The sequence below is a fragment of the Toxoplasma gondii genome, chromosome III, assembly GCF_000006565.2.
Source record: "Toxoplasma gondii ME49 chromosome III, whole genome shotgun sequence".
In the NCBI taxonomy this organism is placed as follows: domain Eukaryota; phylum Apicomplexa; class Conoidasida; order Eucoccidiorida; family Sarcocystidae; genus Toxoplasma; species Toxoplasma gondii.
Window position 1 is genome coordinate 1,480,469 of NC_031470.1, and position 25,924 is coordinate 1,506,392.

Here is a 25,924-nt window from a genome sequence, read left to right on the forward strand (position 1 = left end):
ATTTCCCGCAACAGTACGAAAATAGGGGAATGCTTGTTTTTCAATCACAACCGGTGGAAGCTCAGATGTCTGATTTCCTCTTGTCACGAATATCATTTTGTGTCTCGCATCGAATGCGCAGCAGAGCTGTTGCCCCACTGGGGCCCCGTACCACGCTTGTCTTCATTTACATTGATGACCATCCGCATGCACGGAAACATTTCTCTCTCTCGTATCAATCAAAAACAATCTGTCCAAGTCCCCTCTCAGCTCTCAGGCACAAGGGATGCCCTTGTTCGTAGATTACCTACCGCCTGAAAGAGCCCGGCGTAACGTCGTTCTCTGTTCCAACGGCCACATGAGAAACTGCTGTTCTTATGTGCAACCGCATGATACGACCTCACTGATTTTGCGTTCGATGAAGTGGAGGCATCGTCGAAGCCCCAGACAACAACGAAGAGCTCCGGACCCGAATCGCCACCTCTGGCAAAGTTTCCCACCCGACCTCTTACCAAAATGGAATGCCACTCGTCCCCCCCTGCCGCCTGATCTGCTGAAAGCTTCGTTCCGGCAGAACCGACGGAGTTCCTAACTTGTTGAAAGCATTCTGCAACGTTGCGTACATGCTAGGAAAAAAGTAATCACTGGAACGTCAACGACCGCTATGAATATCAGACACATATACTTGATTCCTCTCAAACGATGGGCGATTGGTAAGGAAGCTTAGCTGAGTTCCTTGCAAGATGACGGTTTCGTTGCCACTCTACATTTTTCAATTCTATCTGGATCTTGGCGTGGTAAAGCCTCAGATGCCGACACGTACTGTGCAAGGAGTTAACGCCGTTTTGAGCCCGAGAACAACTGCCAACTTTGAGAATGGTATCCCAGTCGCTCAAACGCTTAACGCACTCTTTGCGAGACACCGCCTTCCTAGTCGCATCGATATAACTACGCTTTCGTGTTCTCAAACTCATGCGGCTTGTGAGGCTAACTGGCGTTCCCTTATTACGCCTTTGAGGCAGCTAGGCGTGGAATTGGGGGAAGACGACGCAGAAGCGGTTGCCCTGGGTGACCGCTCGCTCCTGGAGAGCCTTCTGACAGAAATTTACCAGAAACACAGACGATGGCTTTCGAAAGTCAATCGCGAGCTTTCTGCAGAAAGAAGGAGCATGTCGAACACCAGGAAACAGGTTTCTAGAGAAACGCATCCTGCGCGTCAAGGCTACTACGCAAGGTTAGTTTGCCCGCTCCATTTAAAGAGATCCAACATCCAGTGCGAACGACGGCACGAACTGCATTCATCACACATCTATCCACCTGTACCATGGTTTCCGTTCATACCGAGCAGTTTGGTCGGTAGGACCTCGGTGGATACGGAAAAGAAATTCTGCAAAGCTGAGTTAAATAAAACGAACACTAGGCAACATGTTGTGTCCGAGACTGGGGGCTGAAATGGGAGAGCCGGCACACGACGATAGCAAAACGATGCTGCCTGTGCAAGTCGTTGTACTTGAACAGGGAACTGTGGCACAGAAATGACAGTTTTGAATGTATCTGTTCAATGAACCAAAAGCCAATTGCACTGTAGAGATCAACACGAAGATCTGCATGTTCGATGAATGGCGATGGGTTGCGTGATTGTCTCATGCGATCCCTGAAGGAAAAGATGATGCGGTTCGGTCACATCGTTTGGTGAACCTCCGGTTGGATCGAAAGGAATCTGTGACGCGAAAAAGGACACCGTTGGGGACTGAATTATCGGCTGTGTTCACACTGTTGTAGAGTAGTGTCTGATGCTGCATTCACACCTATCGAAAATGGTAAACGTTATCCAACAATAACGATATCTCCATTCACACGTTTAGGGTTCTCTTACCACGAGACCGGAAAAGCCACTGATCTCTTTGTCTCCCAATCCCTAAACGTGCAAAGAACGAAAAATATCCGTTTTCTGTGCTCACTTGTCGGCCGGTGAGTTAGACTCGCCGCACAGCGCGAACGAGCTTCGACGGGAACACGGTCTTCCTCCATTTTGACTTCTCGTGAGGCTGAAGCGAAGGAAATTTCAAAACGCCAAAAAGACCGACTCCCGAACCGAGGACAAACTGGTCACCTAAGTCTGTCAGATGGGCAGTATTTTCACATAGAAGGGGAACTCTCGTCTGGTCATCACAACGTCATTGCGGCTGCACCTGCAGAAGGCGAAGATACTCCGCCGGCGTCCTCTGTTGCCTCCGACGTTTCCGCCTCATCGGTTGCTCTACGGAGGGGGAATCAAACAATCGAGCGGTTTGTGCCACCACGGGGTCAGGTAAACCGGAGAGGCGAGGACTGTCCAGCTGCCGGAGACACAGAAACCAACACGAATGCACTGGGAAAGACGAACTCGCGAGAAACGGTCTTTTCGACCGCACATGGAGGAAACAGTGGAGAGCGGCGTCCTTGCCAGCACCAGCAACGTTCTATGCATATTCGTCGAGAAAGGATCCCCGCCTCGTTTCCGACCGATTCCTCTAATTCTTCTGCCGCGCCTTCCACGTCGCAGCCAGTTCCTCCATCCTCGGTTCCCAACGCCTCCTCCACTCTTCTCCCATATACTGAGGATAAGCGCACCCACTCTCCCGCAGCGTCGTTGTACGTAACTCACCATCAGGCGCCAGTCGCGACCAGGTCTGCGGCTGGTTCTGCCCCGAGTTCTGCTGCTACGTCTTCGTCTTTTAGCTTGTCTCCCTCTTCTGTGCCCTGTCGCATGCTTACTTCCCCCTTGAGCGATACCAACAGATCTACGGCTGGGCTGCCCTTGTCCCCGACCGTCGTGCAGCGAAGCATCGCACCTCACTCACACACTGCGCAGTCGCCTCGTTCCTCTAAAGTGGAGAACATGGCGCCGTTGCCTCGGCGGTGTGTGGGGTCGTCTTCGTCTCACCACGGGTCGCCTATGCTGTCCTCTCCTCCGCCTCCTCACTCGCCGTCTGCGGTGCGCAGAGAGAGACAGGCAACCTCTCACTCTTCTTCCAGATCCACTGTCGCGGCTGGCGACCCTGTGGGCGGCTGCTCTTCCCGGGAAGAATCCGCAGTGGCGCCTCTCCCGTTCCTACCGAAGAAGCGGGAGCCTTGGTCTGTCGTCTGCCCGGCTCCGCCTCTCAGTTCCTCAGCTCACTCGCGCGCGCCACTCTCTGGGTCAGCCACCGACCAGCAAGTGGAGGACGCGATTTTCCACAGGAGTCAAGAAAACGCGCCAAGGAAGCCAACGGCGAAAGCGCGTGACGCGGCGGCATCTCCTTCCTCACTGCCTCCTGTCTCTTCTTCTTCAGTTTCTGCGTTTCTTCTGGATGAGAGGAAACTGCAAGATGACGCACACCAGCGTCGCTTACGGTCTCCTGGAAGAGACGCGTCGTTCTGTTCACTCGACTCTTCGTCCTCTTCGTCGCCTCTAGAGCCTTCGTCTCGCTCCTCTTTTGCCTCGTTTTTTCCCTCTATCAATGCCACCGGTTCAGTGACGCCTCTCTGGCCTCAGACCGCGGCTTCATCGTCTCTCCCAGACTGTGGAGGTAACCGACAAGTCTCTCGCACTTCTTCGGATTGTCCGACGCAACCTGCATTTCATTCCGAGGCCCCTTCGCCTTGTTCTTCAACTCGGGCGCTGCCTCGTTCCTCCCCTTTCCACGTCCGCAGAGAAGCAGACTCTCCGCCTGAGCTGCATGACGGTGTTGACTGCGAAATGCGAGGCAGAGCAGAGCATTCAGTCCAGGAGCCTTTGCCTTTCTTTTCGTCGCCACCTCCGTCTGTCATTCCACAGCATTCGCCACGCTCCACAGTCATCCCGGCTTCAGCCTGGTCCAGAAGATCGCTTCCTCGAGGGCCTAGCGAGCCTGACGCCGACTTAGGACCTCTCACATGCTCTTGGCCCAGGAGGAGAACAGAAGGAGAGGATGAGACGGAACCGATAGGAGAAGAAGATGCGAGCTCAAGGAGCAGAGGCATAGACGAAATAGAGAGAGAGCGAAGACCCTTCAACTGTGAAATAGAGCATAGAACAAGAGCCAGAGCGTTGCAAGGGCAAAGAGAGGACGGCGAACGTGATACAGACTGGGACTCTGAAATGCGCCAAACTGAACGCCGTTCATTGCGTAGACAAATCCGCTCACAAAACAGTGGAGCTGAAAGTATATCTGGTGTTCAAAATGACCAACAAATCGTGAGAGAACCACTTCCGTGTACCGCGAAAGAACAACTATCAGGCCTCTCACCAGCTGGAGACTCGAGTCCTAGCTCTTCATTAACATCACATCGTGTTTCAGTGTCAAACCCTCTCCTCAAACGTCCCTCGGTTTATTTCCCGGAGGAACTACAGAACTGTCCATCTTGGGGTACGACCTTTTCCGATCTCTGTCGTTCTCCCCACTATCGCGTTTCTTCGGTGGCACTTGGCCGTTGTGTCAAGCCTCGGCGACTGCGCTTTCGTCTTCCTACACCTTGTCGGCCAAGTCGAGCTACTCGCGCAACCTCCACAGAGCGTCCCTCCACTGTTCAGGTCTCCATGAAGGCCGCTTGCGTGTCTTTACAGTACCAGGGAAATTGTCGGTCTCCGTTACCTTTTTCCGCTTCTTCGTCGCCTCCTTCGTCGCCTCCTTCGTCTCAGTGCCCTTCAGAGACACACAGCGGTTTCGAGGAAATGATCGAAGATGTTGACGAAACGGAAGAAAACAGTTCTTCTTCCCGCGTCGCCATCGAGTGCGCCGCGATTGGCGCTGCTTCGTCGTCCGCCTCAACAGAAGAGGCGAGGCGAGACGCATGCGGGAAGGCGAAGGAGAAGAGACGTCACAAACGTGGAGGAGGAGGAAGAGGCGCAGTGTCCTCTCCATCTCTGAGAACTTCTGCTCCGCGTACGTTTTCAGCTTGGCCTTCTGCGCCCCCGTTTCACTCCCGGCAATCATCGTCTTCCCTCGCTGCGTCAGAGTTCCGCGACGCGCCAGTCCGTACGAAAAGAGGGAACTTGACCGTAGACCGACGAAGGGCGCAGACCTGCGAAGAGGCCTTCGTTCTTGCGACAGAGAGAGCATTCGGAGTCACCTGGAGGGAGGCTGTAGAGGCCGTAAAGAAGAAGGCAGGAATGTTCAGAAGGCTTCAAACTATTTTCGCCGAAGACGAAACGCGCTTTCGAGTCGGTATGCGTCTGTGGGCGGAAGAGTTCCTGGCTGCAGAGCGGAACGCAGGCGAAGAACGAGGGCGCCACAGACGTCGTCGCGGGCAAGGCGACGCAGGGCAAGAAAGAGCAGACGCAGGGCAAAGAAGGCGAAAAACGGAAGACACCGACGAACTCCGAGACCCAGGAAAAACAAGAGATGGACCCTGTGGAAACCAGGCACGGAGCCAAAGTATGCATGCGTCTGAAGAGACCCCCCGCATTCTCACGGGAAAGCTTCTCGACGACCTCGTTAAAGCGATGGCAAAGGACTGGAAAAAGCTCCCCATCGTCCTCGACATCTTCAGAGAAGGTAACAGCATACGAGTTCACCTGCGAGACAAGAAAAGCAACCAAAAACAGCCAACACTAACACACATATTTATTCGTATACATGTATATGCATATATATATACATATACATATACATATACATATATATATATATATATATATATGTACGTTTGGTTGTGTCGGTGTCTGTGTAGATGGAGTGTGGGAATCGATATTTGTTTTCAACTCGAAGGAAGGAGGCAGGCGTAGATCTGCCCGTTGTGACGGGACCGCAGAGTTGCAAGGTACAGCTTCACGTTCATCCGCGTTCTTACCAATCTTTTTCAGAGAGTGGTGTCGTTGACGCTGTCGTGCATTCGCATCTCAGGTGCCTTCTTTTGCGGGTCTCCCTTCCTCCCGCCTAACACGAACGACAGTATTACCGCTTTTTCCTCGTCCTCCACTTCGTCTTCAGATCGCTGCGGTTTGCGCGCTTCAGCCTTGGCATCCCCTGTTTGCGTTTCTTCGTCTATTTCTTCTCACCTTCTTCTCTACCTTCGTGTCCTTTCAAGTTTCCTTCTGCAACTCGACCATTTCTACAGAGACCTTGGGGGCTTTCTTCCTCGTCTTGTTCGTTCGTCCTCTGCCTCTGCCGCCTCGTCCGCCTGTTCACCTCCTCTTATTACTGAGCTTGCAAGACTTCTGCATGCGATTCTCTCTTCGGCGCCCAGCCTCGCTCTCCCGACAGCTTACGCCGTTTCGCCCTCTGCCCGACTGCCTTCCGCGCCTTCTTTCAGCTCTTCTCGGAGCTCTCCTGGCCGTTCGTATCTCTCGACGTCTGCGGTCTGCTGTGTGTCTCCGCCGTACTCTGGCTCAACTTCGTCTGCACCTTGGATGGCCTCTCCCCGATTCTCTCGAAGACTTCCTGCCTTCTTCTGGCAATCCTCACGGATTGAGCACACTGAGGAATCCACGAGTGTTTCGTACAGAACAACAGTGCGGTCGGCGAAGGCAGAGGAAAGCCTTGCTTCTCTCGGAGACCTGGTGGCGCAACTGCTCGCCTTTCTCGGAAAAGAAGACCCCCGTCGCTTTCTCAGGGAAGTGATCCCTTCAGCTCTCAACGCAGACGAAGAAGCGTTCGCTCTCGTCGCCCTCAGACTTGTGCCTCTCTGGGGAGAAGGACTGAGGAGTCTCCTGCAGGGTGCAGAGAAGACTAAGAGAAAGAAGGCAGAGCACCGACGGACTGATGGGGGATTTGACAAGCGAGGGCCGCTGGAAACCGTGCTTCATCAGAGAGAGGAGCGAGGCGAACTAGAAACAGACGAAAGCGAAGAGAAAGAGGGGAGAAACGAGGAGAAAGAGAGAACAACCAGAGAGGACCCAGTTCGAAATAATAGCGGGGTGAAGAAGACATACCGTCACGAAGAAGCAATGCGACACACTCACACAGGATACGAAACGGCAAACCTAGACGAAGCGTGGATTGAGACGTGGACTGCTGCGACCGAGTATTTGTTACAGTTCTGTTGCAGTGAGGTGAGAAGCAAACCAGCGTTCTTCTCTTCGATTTCTCGCTTGTCCTCCCGCGGGGATCGCCTTTCCTTTTCTCCCCTCCTGTATGGTGCCCGAGCTCGCGACAGAGAAAGACTTCTATTGCTTTACAGAGGTGCGACAGAGTGACATGTTTGTACGGGGATCTCGTGTTCCGCTCACAAGATAGGAAAAATTGTGCCGAACGAAAAAGGAGCAGACTTTCGACATTTACGCATGCGTTTCTCACTGTAGGTGACGCTGACCACTGGGAATCTCTCTCGTTCCTCGAGTCTCTCTGCGTTCGCATGCAGCGTTGGTGATTTCGTTTCTCTGTGTTGCCTCTGCTGATCTCCGACCTCGAATGGACGCTTGTCGAGAGCCGAGCCAGGTGTCTGTTTGTCTTCTCTGGAAGAACCGTGCGTTGCTTCTCTCCTGTTGTGTCGATCTGTCGTCCTCGCATTTGCCGACTTCGTCTGTCTGCGTTGCTGGACTTCTTTTCTTTATTACCTTCTTTTGGCGCCTTACAGAGCTCGTGCGGGTGTACGGGACTAATCCAGCACAGGGCGACCGCATCTCTGCTTCCGCGTTGTTCACCCTGCCACCAGCACTGTGGGCGCCATTTCGCACAGCTCGTCACTTTTCTACCCTTCACTGTTGCCCTACTGTCATGTTGTTCACGTTGTTCATCCCGCTCGATTTTTCGCTCTGTCGAAGCGTGCGTCTGAGACTCCCACTGGAAGTGTCGTTCTCTCCCTTTCCGCGTCGGCCTCTTCAGATTTCTGTCCTATCTCTTGCACCTGCCGCTGCACGAGAGGCCTCCGTGGATACAGGGAAGAGCGAAGAAGAGATCTCTCCAGGGACAGCTGCCTTTGCTTTATCCAAAAGTCCACTTCTTCTTCATCTGGCTCTCCTCGTCAATACCCTCCGCCACTTAGGACCCTTCCTCGTGAGCCCACAAACTGCAGGTGAAAACGCTGCTGCAGCAGAGACGCGAGACATCGAAACTCACGCTCAGCCTGCGTCCTCGGAAAAGAGGAGACGAAAGGAAAAGAATACTCTCGTCCAAACGCTCAATCACCTTTCGAATCTCCTCAGACACCCGTAAGTACGCGTCGATACGCGTCTTGCGGGGCCTAGGGCTTCGACTGGAGCGTTAGAACGTGTCAAAGCTTCTGGTTGATTCGACAACGAAATAGCTATCTAAATCTATACCTGGATGTACATCTCCGTCTATGTTTCTTCCTACCTACACCTCTTTACGTGGCTATGTATCTAGCGATCGATGGATCTATGGATGTGGATCTATGGGTGTGTGTATCCAAGGAACCGGCCCAGTTTATTACAAGAAATCAGACAAATCGATTAAACGTCTCGGCTGCGACACCCGCTTTCTACACACTACATCATGAGGTTCGCCATTGTATGTGTGTACTTGGAATATCGATGCAGGTCTGCATCTGTTTATCTTTAAGGGTATTTGGAGGGGGAGACATTAGTAAGGCTTTGACGTGTCATTTCTGTCGCAAGTAGCTTTTGGACCATGTCTCTATCCTATGTATTCGTTTCAGTTCTGCCCAGGCCTTGTCACCTCGAGAGCGTCCGCTCTTTCCCCAGCGTTTCTCGCCCTGTCAGACTCTCGCGTTGGCCCTCCCCCGGCTTTTCATGGCCGCTCCGTCGCTTCGGCTTCTTTTCGCTCGTGTCTATAACTTCTGTCCGCTGCCTTTCCTTCGCGGTCCTCTTCGTTTCTCTCAATTCTTGAAATCGGATCTCTCTTTTTCCTACTCTTGCGGTGCACCTGCTTCCCCCTCGCGCTGTCTCTGTCCCCCTGTCTTCGCAGAAGGGCGACCGTTCGCCAGGCCGCATCGTGGCACACTGCGACGCTTCTGGTGTCTTGCTGGTCAAGCCATTCTTCGCGCTGCGGTTCGTCTCCCCTTGTGTCTCCGCCTGCCGCCGTCGGATTCTCTCCTCTTCACTCTCTGCTGAGTGTCGACACGAAAGACGGAGACGCGCGGGACCTGGGAGAAAAGGAGGCGAAGGCTGGAGGGGAACCTACAGAGGGAACCAAAGTAAACGAGGCGGCGAGGAACGCGAGAGGGCCTCTCGCCTTGCGTCGAGAGGTGCAGAACGCGCAACGCGAAGCAAGGGGAGCAGCCAACAGCGGAAAGGAAGAAGGCAAAATCGAGAAATCTTGTACTTGTCGAGCAGGCATCGAAACAGCCTTCTCACCACTTGCGTTGCTGCCGCTGCTATGGGAGACAAAGGTCGTCAGCTGGGAGGGGTCGGCGGAGCAGTCGGAAGTGAGCAGACACGGAGTAAAGGAGAGAGAGAGTGAGGAAGAAGAGGTCACTGAAAGAGCAGACCGAGCATACAGTGGAAAATGGAGGAGCCGGCTTGATCTCCAGACGCCGAAACAGAACGCCTGGCAGCCAGAGCCCGCGCACATTTTTCTCCACCTCTTAGAAGAAGATCGAAGAGTTCCACGCATTGACAGTAAGTGAGATGGCGCCTGAAAGCGATCCGAGTTTTCTCTGCTTCACGAGTTGCGCCACCTAGTCGAGTTGCAGGCGTTCCATCTTCAGTTGCGACAGTCGATGCGACTTCAGCTGCGATGTCCTGTTTAAACAGGTAAGCGAACACGAGTCGCGTTCTCTGTGTCACAATCCGTGGAGAAACGCGACCTTTGTGGACTGTGCCATGCTTCACTGATCCGTTTGTTTCTCGTCCAAGGCGAGACACTGCCTTGTTCTGCTTCAAACGCTTTATCTTCGCCTTGAATGAGTTGTTTTGATTTCTCGGCTGCAGCGCCCGCCGTCCTGGCGCATGCACTTCCTGCACTGCTTGCCCTGAGGCCTGCATCACTCCGTCCTCTCCATCTCGACCTCCTTGCTGCTTTTCTTCTGCATCCGAGGTAATAGTGCCGAGAGATACTACAGAACCGGGAAAAACAAATCCTGAAGTTGTGACTCTCTGTTCTTCGCGGTTTAGGTGGAGCGGATGTTACGTATTCTCTCAGGTATAAGCATCGCTGTGTCTATCAGCTACAATCATCCTTTATACTGCTTTTGTCTCCAGCCCTACTGCATGGATCTCTCTATGTATACACTGAAATATTTCTATTTTTCTTGCGGTGAAGTACTTCTCTCTCTCTCTTTATTTCAAACGTCAGTGTATATTTATACGAATCTATTTGCCTCCCTCTTTTCAGCCATCCTATATATATGTATATATACCAACTTTGAAGCATGAACCTCCATGTTCCAGAACTCGACAACGTGTAGGAAAACGAAGGGTGAGGTATGCGTGCGTTTGTCCTCGCCCCACGCTCGCGTTTCCTGTCGGACTGCATCGCCTTTCCATGGTGTCTGAAGCGTTCGTTTGTCGCCTCTGATGGCAGGACCGACCGAGGAGCGGCTCAGCAGATCGTCGACGTCCTGGCAGAGGTACGTAGAACATTTCCCTCGGGCGGTGGAGAGAGGCAAAGAAGAGAGACAGGAAGCCGCGCAGCGCAAGCAACGTGAACAGAGTGCAGGTGCCGGGTGTCAGTGGTCAGCGAAAAGAGTCGAAACTGAATGGGGGTGTATAGCCGGAGGGAATACCCGACATGGCAGAGCAAGGAAAACACGGCGAGGAACATCGAAAGTGAAAATCAGAGAGACGAACTGAGGTGGGGGATGTGAGCGTGGAACCCAGTCCAGAAATCGAGATGAAAAAACGCGTAAAAATGCGTCCACCAAAAGAACGAGAGAAACGCATGTTGACACCAACGTACGTCGAAAGAAAGAGAAACAAGGTAGGAGAGAGACCGTTGATGGAAGACCTCATATTTGCATAGCAGAGTCACACTCATCCGCGAGAAAATGTGAGCACATTCTTTCACTCGATCGTCCACGCTCAGCCTCACCAAGCATATTACCTCTACCATTTCTTGCTGGTTGAAGAACTCACCGTTTAGGCGGGAAGGTTGCGCCTACAGACCACTCTGCTTATTATATGACAATTGCAGTTCATGGCCTGGACAGAAGGTTTGTGTTCCCGATGCCATGACAAGCTCGCGAAGAGCCCGACCAGACAAAAGCTCCTCCAGAATATGTCGGTCACACAGAAATTCGAGGGACACCCACACATGCGGAGGCCGCAAGGAGAATGGGCGATGTACATGACATGTGAAGTCGATAGATCCAAAATCCGTATCTACAACCAGACACATTTATGCTTGGACGGATCGTTAAATAGAGGTAGAGTGGCTGATTGATACAGACAGAGAGGCGTAGAAAGCTATGAATTGACAGATACAGGTCGATGGAAATAGAGATAAATACGGAGACATATAGATAGACAGAGATAGAGATATAGAGAGGAACACAAAGAAAGTAGTTCGAAATAGATAAAGATATATATGAAAATATACACAGATATCGGTATAAAGAAAGACGTTGATAGGTAGATATATTTAGATAAATATAGATAGGTAGAGATGGAAAGATAGATGTAGATGGATGGATACAGATAGATATAGATAGAATAAACCTAGGCAGATGTAGATGGATTGGTAGATAAAAGTGGATCGGTCGACGGTCGACGGAGAGAGAATAAAGAGAAAGGGGAAGAGACGCCAGATATTGAAGACCAAGTGAGATAGAGAGAAAGCAGAGGAAAGACTTTGAACCAGAGCACTACATTCAAGATGAGCAGAGCCAATGCTGCAGGGGACCCCTGAGACGCCACAACGGATTCCGAGAAGAATGCGGCAGATCTTAAATTGTGTGTTTCTATGACACAGACACAAAGGTCGTTCATCACTCCCGTCATGTTGTGCAACCGTGAGACCTCAAACGAACCCTTCCTGTCCTCTCTCCTCGTAGTCGTTACTCCTGTGGCTCTCATCGCTTGTGTGCTTTCGCGCATGCCCTTTGCACATCCTTATTCTTTCACCAGGTCTACATCCGCAATATTCGCTGTTCTTTCGCATCTCGCTTCTCTGCCGGAACTCATGCTACTGACCCAGTTTGCTCTTCTTCGCCATACGCGCCGTTGTGTGATCTGGACTCCAGTCTGCGGCCCCTGGGGAGTGAAGCTGTAGGAGAGCAAGGGAACAAGAAGAACGACCTGGGCGACACAAACGGCCCTATTTTTCCATCGACGCAGCACGGAATCCTTTCGGTTCTTTTTTTGGCTTTCTGCTTTTCTCCGTCTCTGAGAGAGAGCTGCTGGCTGTCGACCTGGCTGCCGTCCTTCCTCGATCAAGAAGAAACCACCCTGCAAGCTGAGATGCAGAGACAACGAACTCGGAGTCAGCTGTCGAGCGCGAAGCAGCTGGAGAGGCTACAGACGCCACAGCAAGCGTATCCTCCGATGGAGGCCGGAGCCTTCGGCGGTGCCGCCAAATTCTTGTTGGGACGCGTCGAGGAAGAAGAGCGACGAAGCCGAGAACAGCGACGCCTGGCGAGGAGCCACGGAGACGGCGAGGAGGCTGACCAGCGGCGCGCGTGTGACAGGGAAGGCGACCAAGCAGCACAGCTGAAAAAGAAGGAAGTCCTGCAGAACATAAGAATCCTCTGTGAGACGCATCTTGGCACGCTCCCACAGGGGCGAGAGGAAAGCAGGTAAGTGCGAACAGGCCCCCCACAAACACTGGGGATTCCAGAGTGGCTGGTCCGGAAACGCCTCAACACCGCGGGAGACAGTCGGCACGCGAGATGTTTAAAGGGCGCTCGACGTCTGCAAGACACATACATGCGACTCTTCAGACGCGCCTTGTCGCCATCAAGTAGAACTTCGTCTGCGTTTCTCACAGATTCCCGACGCTGGAAGCGAACGATGAGGAAGCAGAGGAAAAGCAGAAGGAAGGCCCGAGCGCGAAGCTGGCGGCGTTCCAGCAGCCGGACCGCGATCTGAGGCCGAGTGTGTCATTTGAAGGAGAACATCTTGGAGAAGCGAGGAGGAGACACTCGACAGAGAAGGACGCCAACATGACGACAGAGGTCACCTCTCGTAGAGAGAACAAGAGGCAGCCTGCCGTACGTTCTGCCCCTCCACACCCTTCTTCGATTTCTTCTTCCTCTTCCCCTCGTGTGTCTCCTCAGTCTCCTGCCTCGCCTTGCTGTGTTGCCGCGGTCCCTCGCGAGAGTGCGTTCGAAGTCGAAGCAGCAGGAGGTCGGACCTCGCCGGTCTGTTTAGTGCCTGTGAGGGAGGCATTAGCAGACGTGGAAGCCAGGCGGCCTCTATGGGATGCAGATGGAAGAGGAGAGAGAGGCGTCGGAGAGAAGGAGACAAGTGACATGTCACTTCAAGAAAGGGAGACTGCGTTCTGTTTACGAGACGCCTGCCAACGTGGCGAAGGAGACAGCAAAGGCAACGAAGAATCGAGAGAAAATGCTTCACCGGAGGAACACGAGAGGAATACCCGCAAGGAGCTGACTTCGTTTCACCTCCTTGAACATTCAGACCGACGCCCACTCTCTCCGGATTTCTTGGCACGCCTTTCCTCTTCTTTCTGCGAAGAATCCAGAGTGACGGGCAGACACGAAAGCGGACGAGAGGGGCGAGGGAGACAAGCAGAAGAGAAGCGGGAGGAGGAGACAGCAAGCCCAGGAGATGCCGCGGCGGAAGAGGAGTGCTGCCTTGTCCTCACGTCATTTCGTCGAACTGTAGCTTGGGTTCTGGCTAGTCTCCAGGTAGCGAGAGTCCTTTGAAGAGTGGCAGAGTTGAGAAAAAATCAGAGAGGAGAAAAGTCCCTGGGAAGAAACTCACGGGGAGCGCCCGGCGAGAAGGGTCGTACGAGGTAGCAGAAACAAGCGGAAGCGAGTGCACCCCCAACAAGGAATGCATCACTCTTTCATCTTAAAAAGAAGTTTTCTCCACGAACAGTCATTCTTTGAGTCTTGGACGTCGGCCCTGTTCTTGTCCCTTTGCGGTGCAAAAACTTCGAGACACTCGAGACCGCTCTATCATGTGTGTCTTGGTCTTCCTCCACGTATTGAGTTCTACAATGCTTATCATCTCAACAGGGAACGACATCACCGCTTTAGAGCGACTGGTGCAGAAGCGCAAACCCAACATCACGTATCTGCCCACACTGCTTCGACGAACGATGTAGACATGCGATTGTCAATGGCGCCACTGGAAGTGATAGAAAGATCCGCAGCTCTGTCCAGACGCATATAAGGAAGCTCCAGGCACAGACCCTGGTATCCCGGTTCGAGTCAAGAGCCTTTTCAGCCTCTCGGTGTCTTTTTGTCAGGGAGGAGAGAGACCGAAGAGGCAGCCGAAGGACGTAATTTCAACATCGACGCTGCCTCGCCTTCTGCCGCTCTTTCAACTCTCAGCAGATTCGGAGAACAGAGAGGTTTTGTTCGCGTCTTGTCGCCTGCTCAAACAGCGACAGAAGTGCCAAATGGACGATCCAAGGTGAGAAGAGAAACCCAGGACGCAAGTGCTCTTAAACGCGAATCGCCATGCATATTCGATAAACGCGAGACGACATGCGTGAAAAGGGGCGTATACAGTGTAGCACGGATATCTCTGTCCCCACGTACAGCAAAATGAGTATCCATAGAGAGGTGTATATGGAGACACAAGCTGTGAATACTGACGCGAATGACATGTCTACTTCGCCTGTCAGGCAAACACTGTAATCTGCTTTCGCCTGCTGCCTTTGTCTTGTCAGAAGCGGCGACGCCACAAGAAGCGGCGTATGTGGCAGAGGCGCGGGTGGGCAAGACGCGCTTCCGCTTCCCCCCGGTCCGACTGAGATCTCTCAGGACGAACTGGGTCTTGTGATTTCTCAGCTGGCCTTGCTGACAGGACAGCGAGGTACGTCTGTTTTTCCAGAGGACCCGCGCTCTCAGTTTTCTTTCTCTTTTTCTTCGTCCTGCAGTCCCATTGCCATGCGCGTCCGCCGCCAGAGAACCCACTGCTCAGATGCGAGTGTGAGCCGAACTGTTGCTCCAGAAGCAGGCACCTTTCTTTCTGTCCTCCTCCGATGCTGGTGCATGATGAATCGCCTTGCGTCTTCTGCTCGAGCTCAACATCCATCAGACCGTGAGGGGTCCGAACTTTCCTGCGTGGGGGGCTAACCGAGAGCGTACGCCTGTATTCCTGTAGCGTCAAACTGTCTTTTTGCCGTTGCGGCGACGCAAGAAACTGCTGGCGGTTTTCGCTGGCTCACGCGAAGGCTAGAGCATACACATATTCTCACCAACTTTGAAAGTTTTTAACCCACTCCTTGCGAACACAGGGACTGCAGGCTGTGTGCCAACCTCTCTGTCGCGGGACAGCTGTTTCTCAGAGCGGCGGCGCCTGGGTGTACCTGTGGTGTGTGGGGTCTCGACGGCTCTGCTTTGGCAGAGCCAGCATGCTCCGCAGTCCCATCGCGGCGCTCCTAAGTTGTGTACATATATATGCGTATATATATATATATATATAATATGCATATATATATATATATGTACGTGCGTGTCTGGGTTTAGCTGTGTACCATTCGCGTACTTCAATGTGTATCTTGACGCGTTCCACCGTTTTTCCTGGGCTGTATTTGTTTTGGTGCAACCCGCGTACCTCGCGAGTAGCTTACTTCATGAAAACAGGAAAGAATGCTTCCTGAAGAAAGACACGCAGTTGTTTACCCATTCCTTTTCTTCGGTTGTGAAGGCCCACCCGAAGCTCCACCATTTTCGTTATTGCTCGTTCCACCGTTGCAGCGTGTTCTGCGCCGAAGGCTGGTTTACAGTGTCCTTCCTCTTCCTCTTCGTTCTCGCGGAGGGCTTCTGGATGTTGCCTGGGAGAAGAGAGAGTCCTGCCTCTGCTCCAACACCATCGAAGCAAGACTCTTCTTCGTTTCTTCCTCCGTCTACTGGGCGACAGCGAAAGTGAGCGTTTCTTTACGACCGCATATGCTTCTGCTCCGCATCGCAGTATCCTCAAGGGACCAATCGTGCCTTCTGTGCCTTTGGAAAGCACATCTGTCTCTCCAGTGCATTACCGTTTCCTCAGGGCACCCTTATCGTTTCGCTGTCATGGCATTTCGTCTTTTCTTGACATCACTGTCTCTGCTTTGCGTTTCACTTTTGGTTCCTCTGGCTCTACACTCTTGTCGTCTTCAGCGTTGCCGCACGCGTCGACTTGGGGCGTTCGAGACTCCCTGCTGGGAGACCTGAAGCTTCTTGAGAAGGATCTGCTTCAACGTCGCCTTTCCTCGCTCAACGCAGAACTGCAGAACGCCATGGTTTCTGCCCGCCCTCCAGGTTGGTCACGACGCGATTCAATACCTTCCTCCCACCGAAAATGCCATCTACCACTCTTGGCTTTGATAGTCTCCTCACACACAAACACATTCATATTTATACATCTAAAATGATGCATGGAGAGAGACACGTGCCGGTGCAGACACACAACTTAATACGTGTTTAGATATATATATATATATATAATTAGCTATGTATATATATATGTATATATATAATTAGCTATGTATATATATATATAATTAGATACTATTCAACGCAATTACCTTCTGAGGACACTCAGCGGAGTTTCAAGGGCTGCTCAAACGCACGGCACCTGTTCTCCATCATGCCCATGTGAATGGGATTATACAGGGACAGAAACAGCCTGGAAATACGTTTTTACAAGTATAAAAACATATGTATATATGCATCGTCGCACGCATGCAGCAGGGACGAGCTTCGCGTATCTCTCAACGTGTGAACAAACGCATGCACGGAACGTCACTAGGTAACGGACCGTGGGCTTCCACTTCTAACCTCTGAGAGTTGAGCACCTCCTCCAAATGCCATTGTCTGAACAGCCACATCGTCTGCCTGTCTCCTGTCTCTCCTGCGTTGTCGGCTCAGGAAGCTGCCGCGCTTCCTCTCAACCGCCAGGCACAAACAGCCAAGACACGGGAGCCACGCGACCCGAAGAATCCATCGGAAATTGCTGGTACGACACCACAATCGTATGGTAAAAAATTCAGGTACAACTTTACCATACGCGAATGTATCGGCTCATCCCACCTTTGTTCGAATGTATTTATTGTTGTCTATCTGTCTATCTGTCTCTCTCTCTCTATGTGGCAACAAAACCTATGTATCCATCTGTATCTCTCCATCTATCTGTCTACCTTTACTCCTCCACCTCTATGCTTATCTATCTCTGTGTCTCTCTATTTCTATTGCGTTAACACCATCTCTCTATCTCGGTCTACTTATGTGGACATCTACAAGTGAAACCATTGCATATATATAAGCATACATAAGTATATTTCTACATATGTCTGGCAGAAGGGTGGTGGCTGAATGATGCTTTTCTTGGTACCCGCAGGCGCCCTGGGCTCCACGCGAATTTAAGGAGACAAAGAGACGATGAGAGACTAAGACAAGACCTCTTCCATCTTTCCGTGAGTTTGGCGTACTGTCGTTTCTTTGTTTAACTCAGCTGAGTTCCGCCGCCTCGGGCCAGCTTATCCACAGTCAGATTCTGGTGCCACTTTCAACCCCAGCAAGTCTCCCTTTTCCCGCCTTTTCCGGTCCTAGGAATTATGGCACGACCGGCAGCGATCATGCTGGAAGAGAACAACGCGATACATACATACATACATACAAATATATACATATATTTATATATACAAAAATAAATGCAGAGGGATGTGTGTGCAGACACGCGACTGAATATATATATATATGTACATAAATATATGGTTAATTTCAAGTCGACAGTAAACGCAGCTACCTTCCGAAGGTTCTCAGAAGAGTTTTAAGTGTTTCCAGGTGGCTGTGTATTTCGCTCGTTCTTTCTTTCTGTTCTTTGGAACATCACGCGGGTCTCTCTTCGCGAGTGGCAACCTTTCAGAGGGAGGACTGTGGCTGGTCTCATTCTCGTTTGCTCCGACAGTAAAAGGATGAAGAGAACTGTGTGTTGGTTCCTGTGCTTCTGATGTCCTGCAGAGAAGGCGACTGAAGCGGTCGCAGTCTTCGCCTTGTCTGGAGCCTGTCGGACGCGGACTGGGCGAAGACCAGGCGGAGAAACAGACAGACAGGTCCTTCTTTCGAAGTGTGCGTGCATCAGAAGAGGCCGCCCTAGAGGTGATGCTGGCAGCAGGAAATGAGGAGCCTGGCGGAGTCTCAGGCGAGGCTCCTGCCGCCGAATCAGGGGCCAGATTCAAAGTAAGAGACAACGGCGTGATGCGAAGTGAGAAGGTACGGGCAGGACACCTAGGAGGATGCGCCACGGGGTACGCGAGATCTTTAGTGGAGAAAGAAGACCTAGTGGACAAGAGGCAGGCAAGAAAGAAAGATAAGGAACGTAGACCGTTGAAAGTCGAGAGGGAAACGAAACGCGTTAAAGGGCGGGGATCTGCGGTACGACAGAGAAGCAGAGCGACAGAGCGACGTCAGTCCGAATCGTGACAGATGCTACACAGATAAAACTCACCGTTTTTCAAAACGAACAATTTCGAGCACTAGGCACTGTCCGGAAGCGAACGCGAGTCGGAGCCTGGAGTTTTTGACCCGTCTCTGCCGTCCTTTTACCTGGAATGCAATGCTTCCTCTGTCAGTGTGTGGCATCCAGAGCTCGAGAGTCCCCATATAGCAGAAGAGTCAGCCGAGGAGCTGGAGAAAAGAACTAGCCTTGCTCATCAAAGTGACGAAGCGCGGAAAAATGCTTGCGCACGGCCGCGTTTTTCCTCGTGCAATTGCGAATCGCAGCCGTCGCAAAGCCACTAGATATGTACTGTCCCTCTACCTATGCATATATATATATATATATACATGCATATAATTACATATATATATATATATATATAGTTTGATAGATAGATAGATATAGATATAGATATGGGGGTGTGGACGAGCAGGTTCATATACACGAGGTTGGAGGAGATTGTGTCTGTGGAATCAAGGTTGTGTCGGAATACATCATTTGTTTTCGCGTTTGCTTTGTCTCCAGCGACAGGGGCATGTTGAAGAAGGCGAGGCACAAGAGAACGAAGGGATGAAGCAGCTGAGGTGTGAGAGCGTGGCGGACATGGATATTCTTGAGAACGAGCACAAAGCACTAAATCGCCCCGCAGAATGTGATCGAGAATTCTCTCCGGCACCGAAGAGCAGGATGGCAGGCTCACAAAGAACGAGACATTCTGTTTCTACTGATTCGTCAAAGGCACACATCGCTTTGGTGTCTGACAACGCCCAGACTGGTCCAGCTTCGCCTTCTTTCTCGTCGCGGTCTCCTCGCCAGGCTTCATCAGATTATTTCTCGTCTATGTCGTTATCTTGTGACATCCATGCGTCTTCCTATTCGCCGCAACCTTCCTCTGGAGGCCCAGCGCCTACCCCGTCTCTATCGCGTCCTCAGTCTAATTCAAAGATTCATGGAGACTCGCGGGAGTGTGGCCAACAAACGTCAAGTGGTATGAGCACGCGGGCGAATACGATGGAAAGCAAGAGAAATGAAGAAATGCCGACCACGGCGTTGCTTCATTCCGGCTTATTGAAGAACGAAGCTTTGAGAAAGCGTGCAGCCATGCTCCTGGTGAGACGCCTATCTGCCACTCTTTCTCTGTTTAGATCATTTCGTCTCCTTTTCAGTGCCGTTTTTCCTCTTTTCAAAAATCCTTGTCGCCTTCTCAGTGCTTGCCGCCGTGCTTTCAGACATCCTGTCGCCTGCCCTCTGCGCCTTCTCCTTTGTGGTTCCGCTGGCGTCTCGTGTCGTGTTTGGACTCGCTGTCTGGACGTCTCCGCTTTTTTTTATTTCTCTGGCGCTCGCGTTTGCTGGCTCAGAGAGAGCAGGAAAAACGGCGAAAGGCGCATGTGCGTTGGCAACACCGAGTGAAGGAAGTGCGACTCCAGCAAGGCGCCATCGAGGCGTTCCGGCGGAGAAAGGCAGAGGAGGCAGCTGCGGTGAGAAATGCATCGTGTGGTTCTGATATTAGATTCATTTATTTGTCTTCAAAGGCTTCAGACTTTGTTTTGGACTTGAGTGCCCAAAACGACATCCATTGGATTCAAGTATATGAGAGAGCGACTGTTACTTTGTTGAGCTTCACTACTGAGGAAAGAGAAATGCTTAGAATCTGTCCCTTTGTGTCTGACTCCTTTGGAGCCTCCTTCTCCGTCAGTATCCGGAACCTCGGTGAAACTCACATGTTTGATCCCGCTGCACCGCGTGCTTCTTCGTAGCCAGGCGCCAGCCGGCTGGGTTAAACATTGACGATTCAGTGGAGACCCCAGCGTTTGCTGCAGCGTTTTCTGGGCAGACATGTCTCCGCCTGACGTTTACATTATTGGGGATGCAGTTGAACAGGTCATGCCACTTCCGAGATTCATCGAAGCGAATGTGCGAACGCTTGACCTGGCATTTCTTCTCTTCCATTCACTCGTTCGACGTTTTAGGCGTCTCAGAGGGCACTTGACGAGGCAATACGCGGACGAGAAGCAGACAATGCCCGTCGCCGACGGAGACAGAACGAACTGAATCGATGCCTTCGCTCGTCCTCCTTTGCTGCATTTCCTCGCGCGACAGTCTCTTCTTTGCCCAGCTCTTCCCAACGACACCCACCGGAACTGGTCAAGGAGAAGCCTGAAAGATTAGACCGCTCTCTCCCGCGGCCGCCATTTCGTTCCCGATCGGCAGATAACCGAGGGAAAGGCGAGGAGGACGGGTTCGGTCGCCAGGCTGATGGGGACGCGAAGCGAGCGCTCGTGGTGGGGGCAAGTCGAAATGAAGGAGAGACATCCGGCACAAGCAAAGTCGCCTCGTGCCTGCCCTTGAGCGCACCTTTGTCACCACCCGCCGATTCAACTTTTTCGTCGCTTCTGTGTGGCGTTTTGTCTCCCTCATGCAGTGCCAGCCCCCACACTCCTTCCAGCTCTTCTTCTCGTCCCGCTGACTGGGCTTTTTCCTCTTCCTCGTCTTCCGCATCATGCACTTCTTCTTTCTCTCGTGTTCCACCTTCTATGTCCTGCCCTCTCGTCTCTCATCCGCTCATTCCAGCTCCAGGATCAAAATCGGATGGAGAAGGAGAAGCAAGGAGAGCTAGCCAAGAAGACAAAGCGCAGGTGAGAAACGCGAGGTCGCCAGACTTGGTTAGCAGCGAGAAATGAGGCACAAGGCGAGTGCTGATACGACGGAAAGAGCGGGAATCAGGGGCGCGATCTACTTTCTTATGAGGTCTCTGTGTCTTGAAAGATGTCCTGGTAAGCAGTTACTGTTTGCATGCATACAAAGAGGTCAACGCAGCGAAGGTGAAGAGGGATAGTATCGCACGCTCAAGTACGTGTGTAACTAGGCTGAGGGCGCTCTTCAAGCGCTTCAGACGTCACATTTAGTACTTTTTGGAGTCGAGAAAAAGCTGGTGAAGCGAGGAAGCAAGCAATGCCGAGACGCCTCGTGTTCTACGTGTCGCTGTCTATGCCTCCTTGTCGCCTGTGTTCGCTTCAGAAGGTTTTGTTTCTGTATTGACGAGTCTTGTCTTCTGGCCGGTGACGTCTCCATTTCCTCTGGTGACTGAATCCGTCTCTTCCCTTGCCGTATTCTTTCCTTCCTATAGAAATCCATATTCGTGTGGGTCAGTCACCAGATTTCAGACCCGGCTTGTCCCCGCTTCATACCTGTCATTCTTTCCCCACTTTGCTCGTCTCCGTATTTCCCCCTGCCGGAGTGTGTTCACTCTCTGCATGGCACCATTTTCCTGCTTGTGACTTTGGGGCTGATCCTTCTTGCTTTCAGACGGCCTTAGCCTGCGGGACTCAAGCTCCTATTGGCCTGCGCCAGGTCTCGGTGACATCTCCTCAGAAGAAGGCTTGCCCTTCCTCCAATTCTTCGGCATTCTGTATTCAAGAGCGAGGTAGTGGCAGCCATAATATCAAGCTCTGTTCGTGCACGTTTTCTGCGGCTTCCTCGAATGACCAAGGTAGTCGAAACAACTGCTGGGCCGCATCCTCCCCTTCGGATCCAGCTGTCGTTTCCTCCGTGTGTGTTCATGAGGGAGTGCCTATGGAACAAAAAGCAAGAGGGCCGTGCAAATCGAGCAACCCCCCAGACCAAAAGGAATCACAAGGAAGGAGGCACGAACATGAAAAGCTCCGAGAACACGAACAGGGCAAAGTGAAGGAAGAAGAAAACGAGACGTGTGGAGACTGTGCGGGAAGAGAGACGAAAGATATGTCAAATGCAAGAAGTGGGGAAACGAGGGGTTCACAAATTTCCTCGCAGGGGAGTCAGCGGCAGTCCTCCGGTGTGCCGTGCTCTCTCGAAGGCCTGGTGGACCGCCTTCGCCGGGGACGACCAAGAGAGATCAAGGAAAAGCGAGAGAGACAGAAAGCAAGAGAGGAAGCGATTCTGCATTCGCACGAAATCCAAAAGACTTTTCGCGAGCACGCAGCAGGTCTGAAGTTGATATTTTGTCAATTCCGAGATCCAGTTACAGACTCGATTCTGGAAAAGAACTGGTGTCGCTTCTCTTCCTGCTTTAATCTTCTACCCCAGCGGGAAATGCTGAAGATATTTAGACAGGGTATGTGCGCCGGAGACTGGAAGAAAGGAGCAGATACGAAATGCAGCATCAAAGGGCGGCACAACACGATAAGACCAACTCGACTAACGAAAAGCTCTGGTTTCCTGCAGTCGTCCAGATTGTTCTAAAACTAGCGGAGACGGTGTATAAGCACCTAATGCGGATCTGCAAGGGTTACTTCGTGTGCACATGTGGTCCTATATACATAATTCAACGTCTTCTTTATCCATGCAAACGCAGTCCGTATGTGGCTTTCCACAGTGTGCCAATATTCATCGTTTCGTCTGTGTACAAATGTTTGTCAGAGGTCTCTGGCTATGGGTATTCGTAAACGGCCATATGTGGAGGAATGAAAAAAAACGAGGAGAAATATGCATTAATGTATGTGTACATATATATATATATATATATATATAATATTTGTACCTTGCATTCCAGTCACTTCTGCATCACAACGTCTTCGAGAGGGCCGTCGCGTGCGTACTGCGAAGAACACTGCAAATTTCTGTCATCGCTTGACACAAATTGGTGGAAAAGTTGTTATGCTTGTAGCTTTTCGAACTAAGTGCAGCTGTGTTTCTTGTTAAGAACACATAAATATGTATCTTCTAAATTACAGCACCAAGCAAAAGGTGCTGTGAGAAAATATGTCTTGATACTTTTATTTATCCTGTTGTATATGCGGCTGCAGTCGCAGGGAGGCGCATGTCTGCCGGCGCTCTGCAGGACGCCCTCGTGCACGTGGCCGCAAGTGCCAACGGCCTCTCTCTCTCGGTAAATCCTCTTTCGCCCTTACGTTTATCATGCGGCGCTCAGCATTACCGACAGTCTTATATCTTACACGCGCACTATCACAGTATTTTATATATATCACAGTATTTTATATACCTATGGACCTACAGACACATGTTAGCAAATCCAGCTGTCGAGAAAGGAACGAGTGTCCGGTGAGCCGATACGCAGGAGAAAAGACTTGAATGTGTGTGTCCTGACGAAGATAGTCACCTCAGCAATCGAGAAGACCTCGATTCCGAAAGTTCCCGTGTTCAGGCCAGCAGTCGTATAGAAAAAAAGTTGCAAGGGGCGAAAGATCGCTTCTAATCTGAGAGCATTTCCCCAACTATGACCTATGGCCCAGCTACATTTGGGCACCCTTCATCTTGCCGCGCCTCCGCTCAGGAAACAAGTCTGAGGGAGGCATCCACGGCTCTACAATCCGTTCTTCATCACATTCGGACGCATGAAACAAAGGCCCTTCGTGAAAGGTATGTATGCCAAAAAGACAAAAGCTTGCAGTGCTGTCAAGTGTCAATCTAATGCGCCTTGGATGCTCGTCTGTGCTTATTTCAATTAGTTGGTTTTCTTTTCGCTTTCGTATTCTCCCATCTACTGGCATCATTCCCACACTGTCAGGCTCTGCAAACCGGGCCGACACAGGCTAACGAACCTCAGATTGGGAAAAACGCAGGAGCACGCAGTGCAGATCTAAGTGTTGTCGTCTGATTTCCGCTCCAGATGCGTATATTTAGTTTAAAAACTATTTTTAACAGAAGCTGGCACGGTAATTCTCAGCATCATGCGCTCCCTCATGCCTTAACGAATGAATGACCATGTGCAAGATGACGAGTTGAAATCCTAATAAACCCAGCCAAAGACGAACAAAAGGTGCTGCAACGCGTCTCGCAGAGCATTTTTGTCCAACGTTTTTAACAAGCACAGACAAACACTCAGAAGAATGGCGGCGTCTCTTCTAAGACAGCAGGTGCTCGGGAGCCTCTACAACATCTGTAATAACTCGGGATTCACTCTGAGTGTCTATGTGTCCCCTCAGGATTCATGCTTTTTTCGCCATGGCCACATACTACCCTCAGTTCCACCCGGGCTGAGTACGGACAGCAAATGCGTTTCTAGTTGAGGTTTCTCGTGGAGCGTCCGGGGCGGTTAAGCAAACTGAGTTCCCACGCTCATTGCATCGGACGCGTGCGAGTAGGCAAACGACCGGAACGGACGAATGTGGAGATTTTTGACGATATCTGGACCGTAAGCTGTCGAAAAGATGCATCGAGGCGATGGTTCACCTCGCCGTGTGTGCCCGAACTGTGCAAGACTCTATCTAAGGCCTTTCAGCGCTGTGAGTTCGTTACTGTTACAAAGCCGTCTTCTAACTCCCCTGTCCTGAGATGAACACGAGTATGTGAGGCTCTGAACAGTGTGGCGAGATTAAAGGTTGTACCTTTATAGGGCAGACCACGCGTAAAGCGTTCAAGATCTGCGATGCGAACAAAGGTCGAGTAGGGTGACAGGCGATGTTTATAAAACTCATGGTCTGAAACAGCTGGAGACGTTTCGTGTTTGTCACCAGAGACTTTATTCCTCCTCATCTTCATTTTCGTACTCGTCAAGGTCGCCTGCAGCTCGGTTTGCGTTCCTCTCTGCTTCCAGCTGCACGCAAATTACAGGCGACAATTCCACTGAAGTTGCTGCCTAAATCCCCGTCTCGTTTCTGCACCTGACATTCAGGAGTTTCTCGGTTTTAGCAAACGGTGCAGAGGAGGAGGATACCCTGCACAACGAAAACAACCGAAACTCCCCCTGATAGCATACCACAAGCATCAGAGGTGCACAGTCCTGCGTAGTGAGTTTTTTGTCACAGAAAGCATCTACTAAGTGCCCGCGTACTTCAGAATAGGATATTCCTTGCTCTGACCTATTGGTTGATAACAAGAAAGGATAGTCTGCTCTACTGTGCGAGTCGCTAAACGAGAGATGACGGTGTGGAACAACAGCAGAAGCACGCGGAGTTATTGTCCTCCACTGACACCGTCTCACCAGTGCCTCCTCTTCTGCCCGACGTGCATCCTCTTCCGCCTCCTGTGCCAGTCTGGCAGCCTCGGCTGCCTCCCACTTTCGCACTTCCTCAAGGCTATCGGCTGCTTCCATCTCCGCTCTTTCGTCGCCTTCTCGCTTAATTCTAGCTCTCTGAAGGATGCGCAGAGCAAACCAGATCTTTTCACAGGTTACTAGCAATGGTGCGGACAGTTGTCATGCCGCCCTTACCGCTGCCGCTGGTACGAGGCGCTATAAAGGTCATAGATACGTGTGGGCACAACTAGGGAGAATATCTGTTGTGATTGTCAGGCATGCAGAAAACGCTGGAGCCGATAAGGCCTCAGCAGGTCTGCGACGGCGATCTCTTTCCCGCTAAATGGCCGGAATGGATTCCTTCGCCAACGCAATCGGTTACTAACAATCTCATTCTTGACGCGAATTTGCTCCAGTCGAAGTCGTTGTTGTCGACCGTGCTTCTCCATCATCCTACGAGCCACAAAAAAGAATCAGAGAAATACTTTTGCCAGAGCAATATGTCTGTTAGGGAGCTCCATGAAAATCAGCACTGTCCCACGAAAGCAGCTTCCAATTAGTGTCATGCTAGCATGGAG

The 25,924-nt window shown here is 51.5% G+C and overlaps 2 protein-coding genes across 2 annotated transcripts in view; one reads left to right on the top strand and one right to left on the bottom strand.

Annotated features, from left to right (window-relative positions):
* On the top strand, positions 1–24,825 carry TGME49_254160 (hypothetical protein). The gene is made up of 21 exons (XM_018781042.1): positions 1–5,477; positions 5,826–6,973; positions 7,746–8,071; positions 8,808–9,460; positions 9,773–9,878; positions 10,365–10,410; positions 11,906–12,573; positions 12,765–13,644; positions 14,211–14,377; positions 14,637–14,782; positions 15,670–15,837; positions 16,072–16,212; positions 16,822–16,909; positions 17,291–17,366; positions 17,914–18,132; positions 18,917–19,501; positions 19,750–19,869; positions 20,362–21,027; positions 21,698–22,484; positions 23,176–23,749; positions 24,316–24,825. Exons 1-20 carry the CDS (start codon positions 2,444–2,446, stop codon positions 23,433–23,435), a joined length of 10,284 nt encoding a protein of 3,427 aa, XP_018638149.1. The 5' UTR covers positions 1–2,443; the 3' UTR covers positions 23,436–23,749; positions 24,316–24,825.
* Positions 24,743–25,924, bottom strand: part of TGME49_254180 (radial spoke protein 3 protein) — a gene marked incomplete at its 5' end in the record, with an annotated part of 5,528 nt that continues 4,346 nt past the window's right edge. The window contains 3 exons of the mRNA XM_002369431.2: positions 24,743–24,926; positions 25,314–25,463; positions 25,733–25,799. Coding sequence (XP_002369472.1) covers positions 24,852–24,926; positions 25,314–25,463; positions 25,733–25,799 — 292 coding nt within the window. The 3' untranslated portion in view covers positions 24,743–24,851. The remainder of the gene's footprint in view (positions 24,927–25,313; positions 25,464–25,732; positions 25,800–25,924) is intronic.

Excerpts from the sequence above, each read along its gene's own strand:
- TGME49_254160 (XM_018781042.1), top strand. The coding sequence starts at position 2,444 with ATGCATATTCGTCGAGAAAGGATCCCCGCCTCGTTTCCGACCGATTCC. Across the intron at positions 6,974-7,745 it reads TACAGTTCTGTTGCAGTGAG|ATTTCTGTCCTATCTCTTGC; the intron begins GTGAGAAGCAAA and ends CGGCCTCTTCAG. Across the intron at positions 15,838-16,071 it reads TCTACTGGGCGACAGCGAAA|CGTTGCCGCACGCGTCGACT; the intron begins GTGAGCGTTTCT and ends TGTCGTCTTCAG.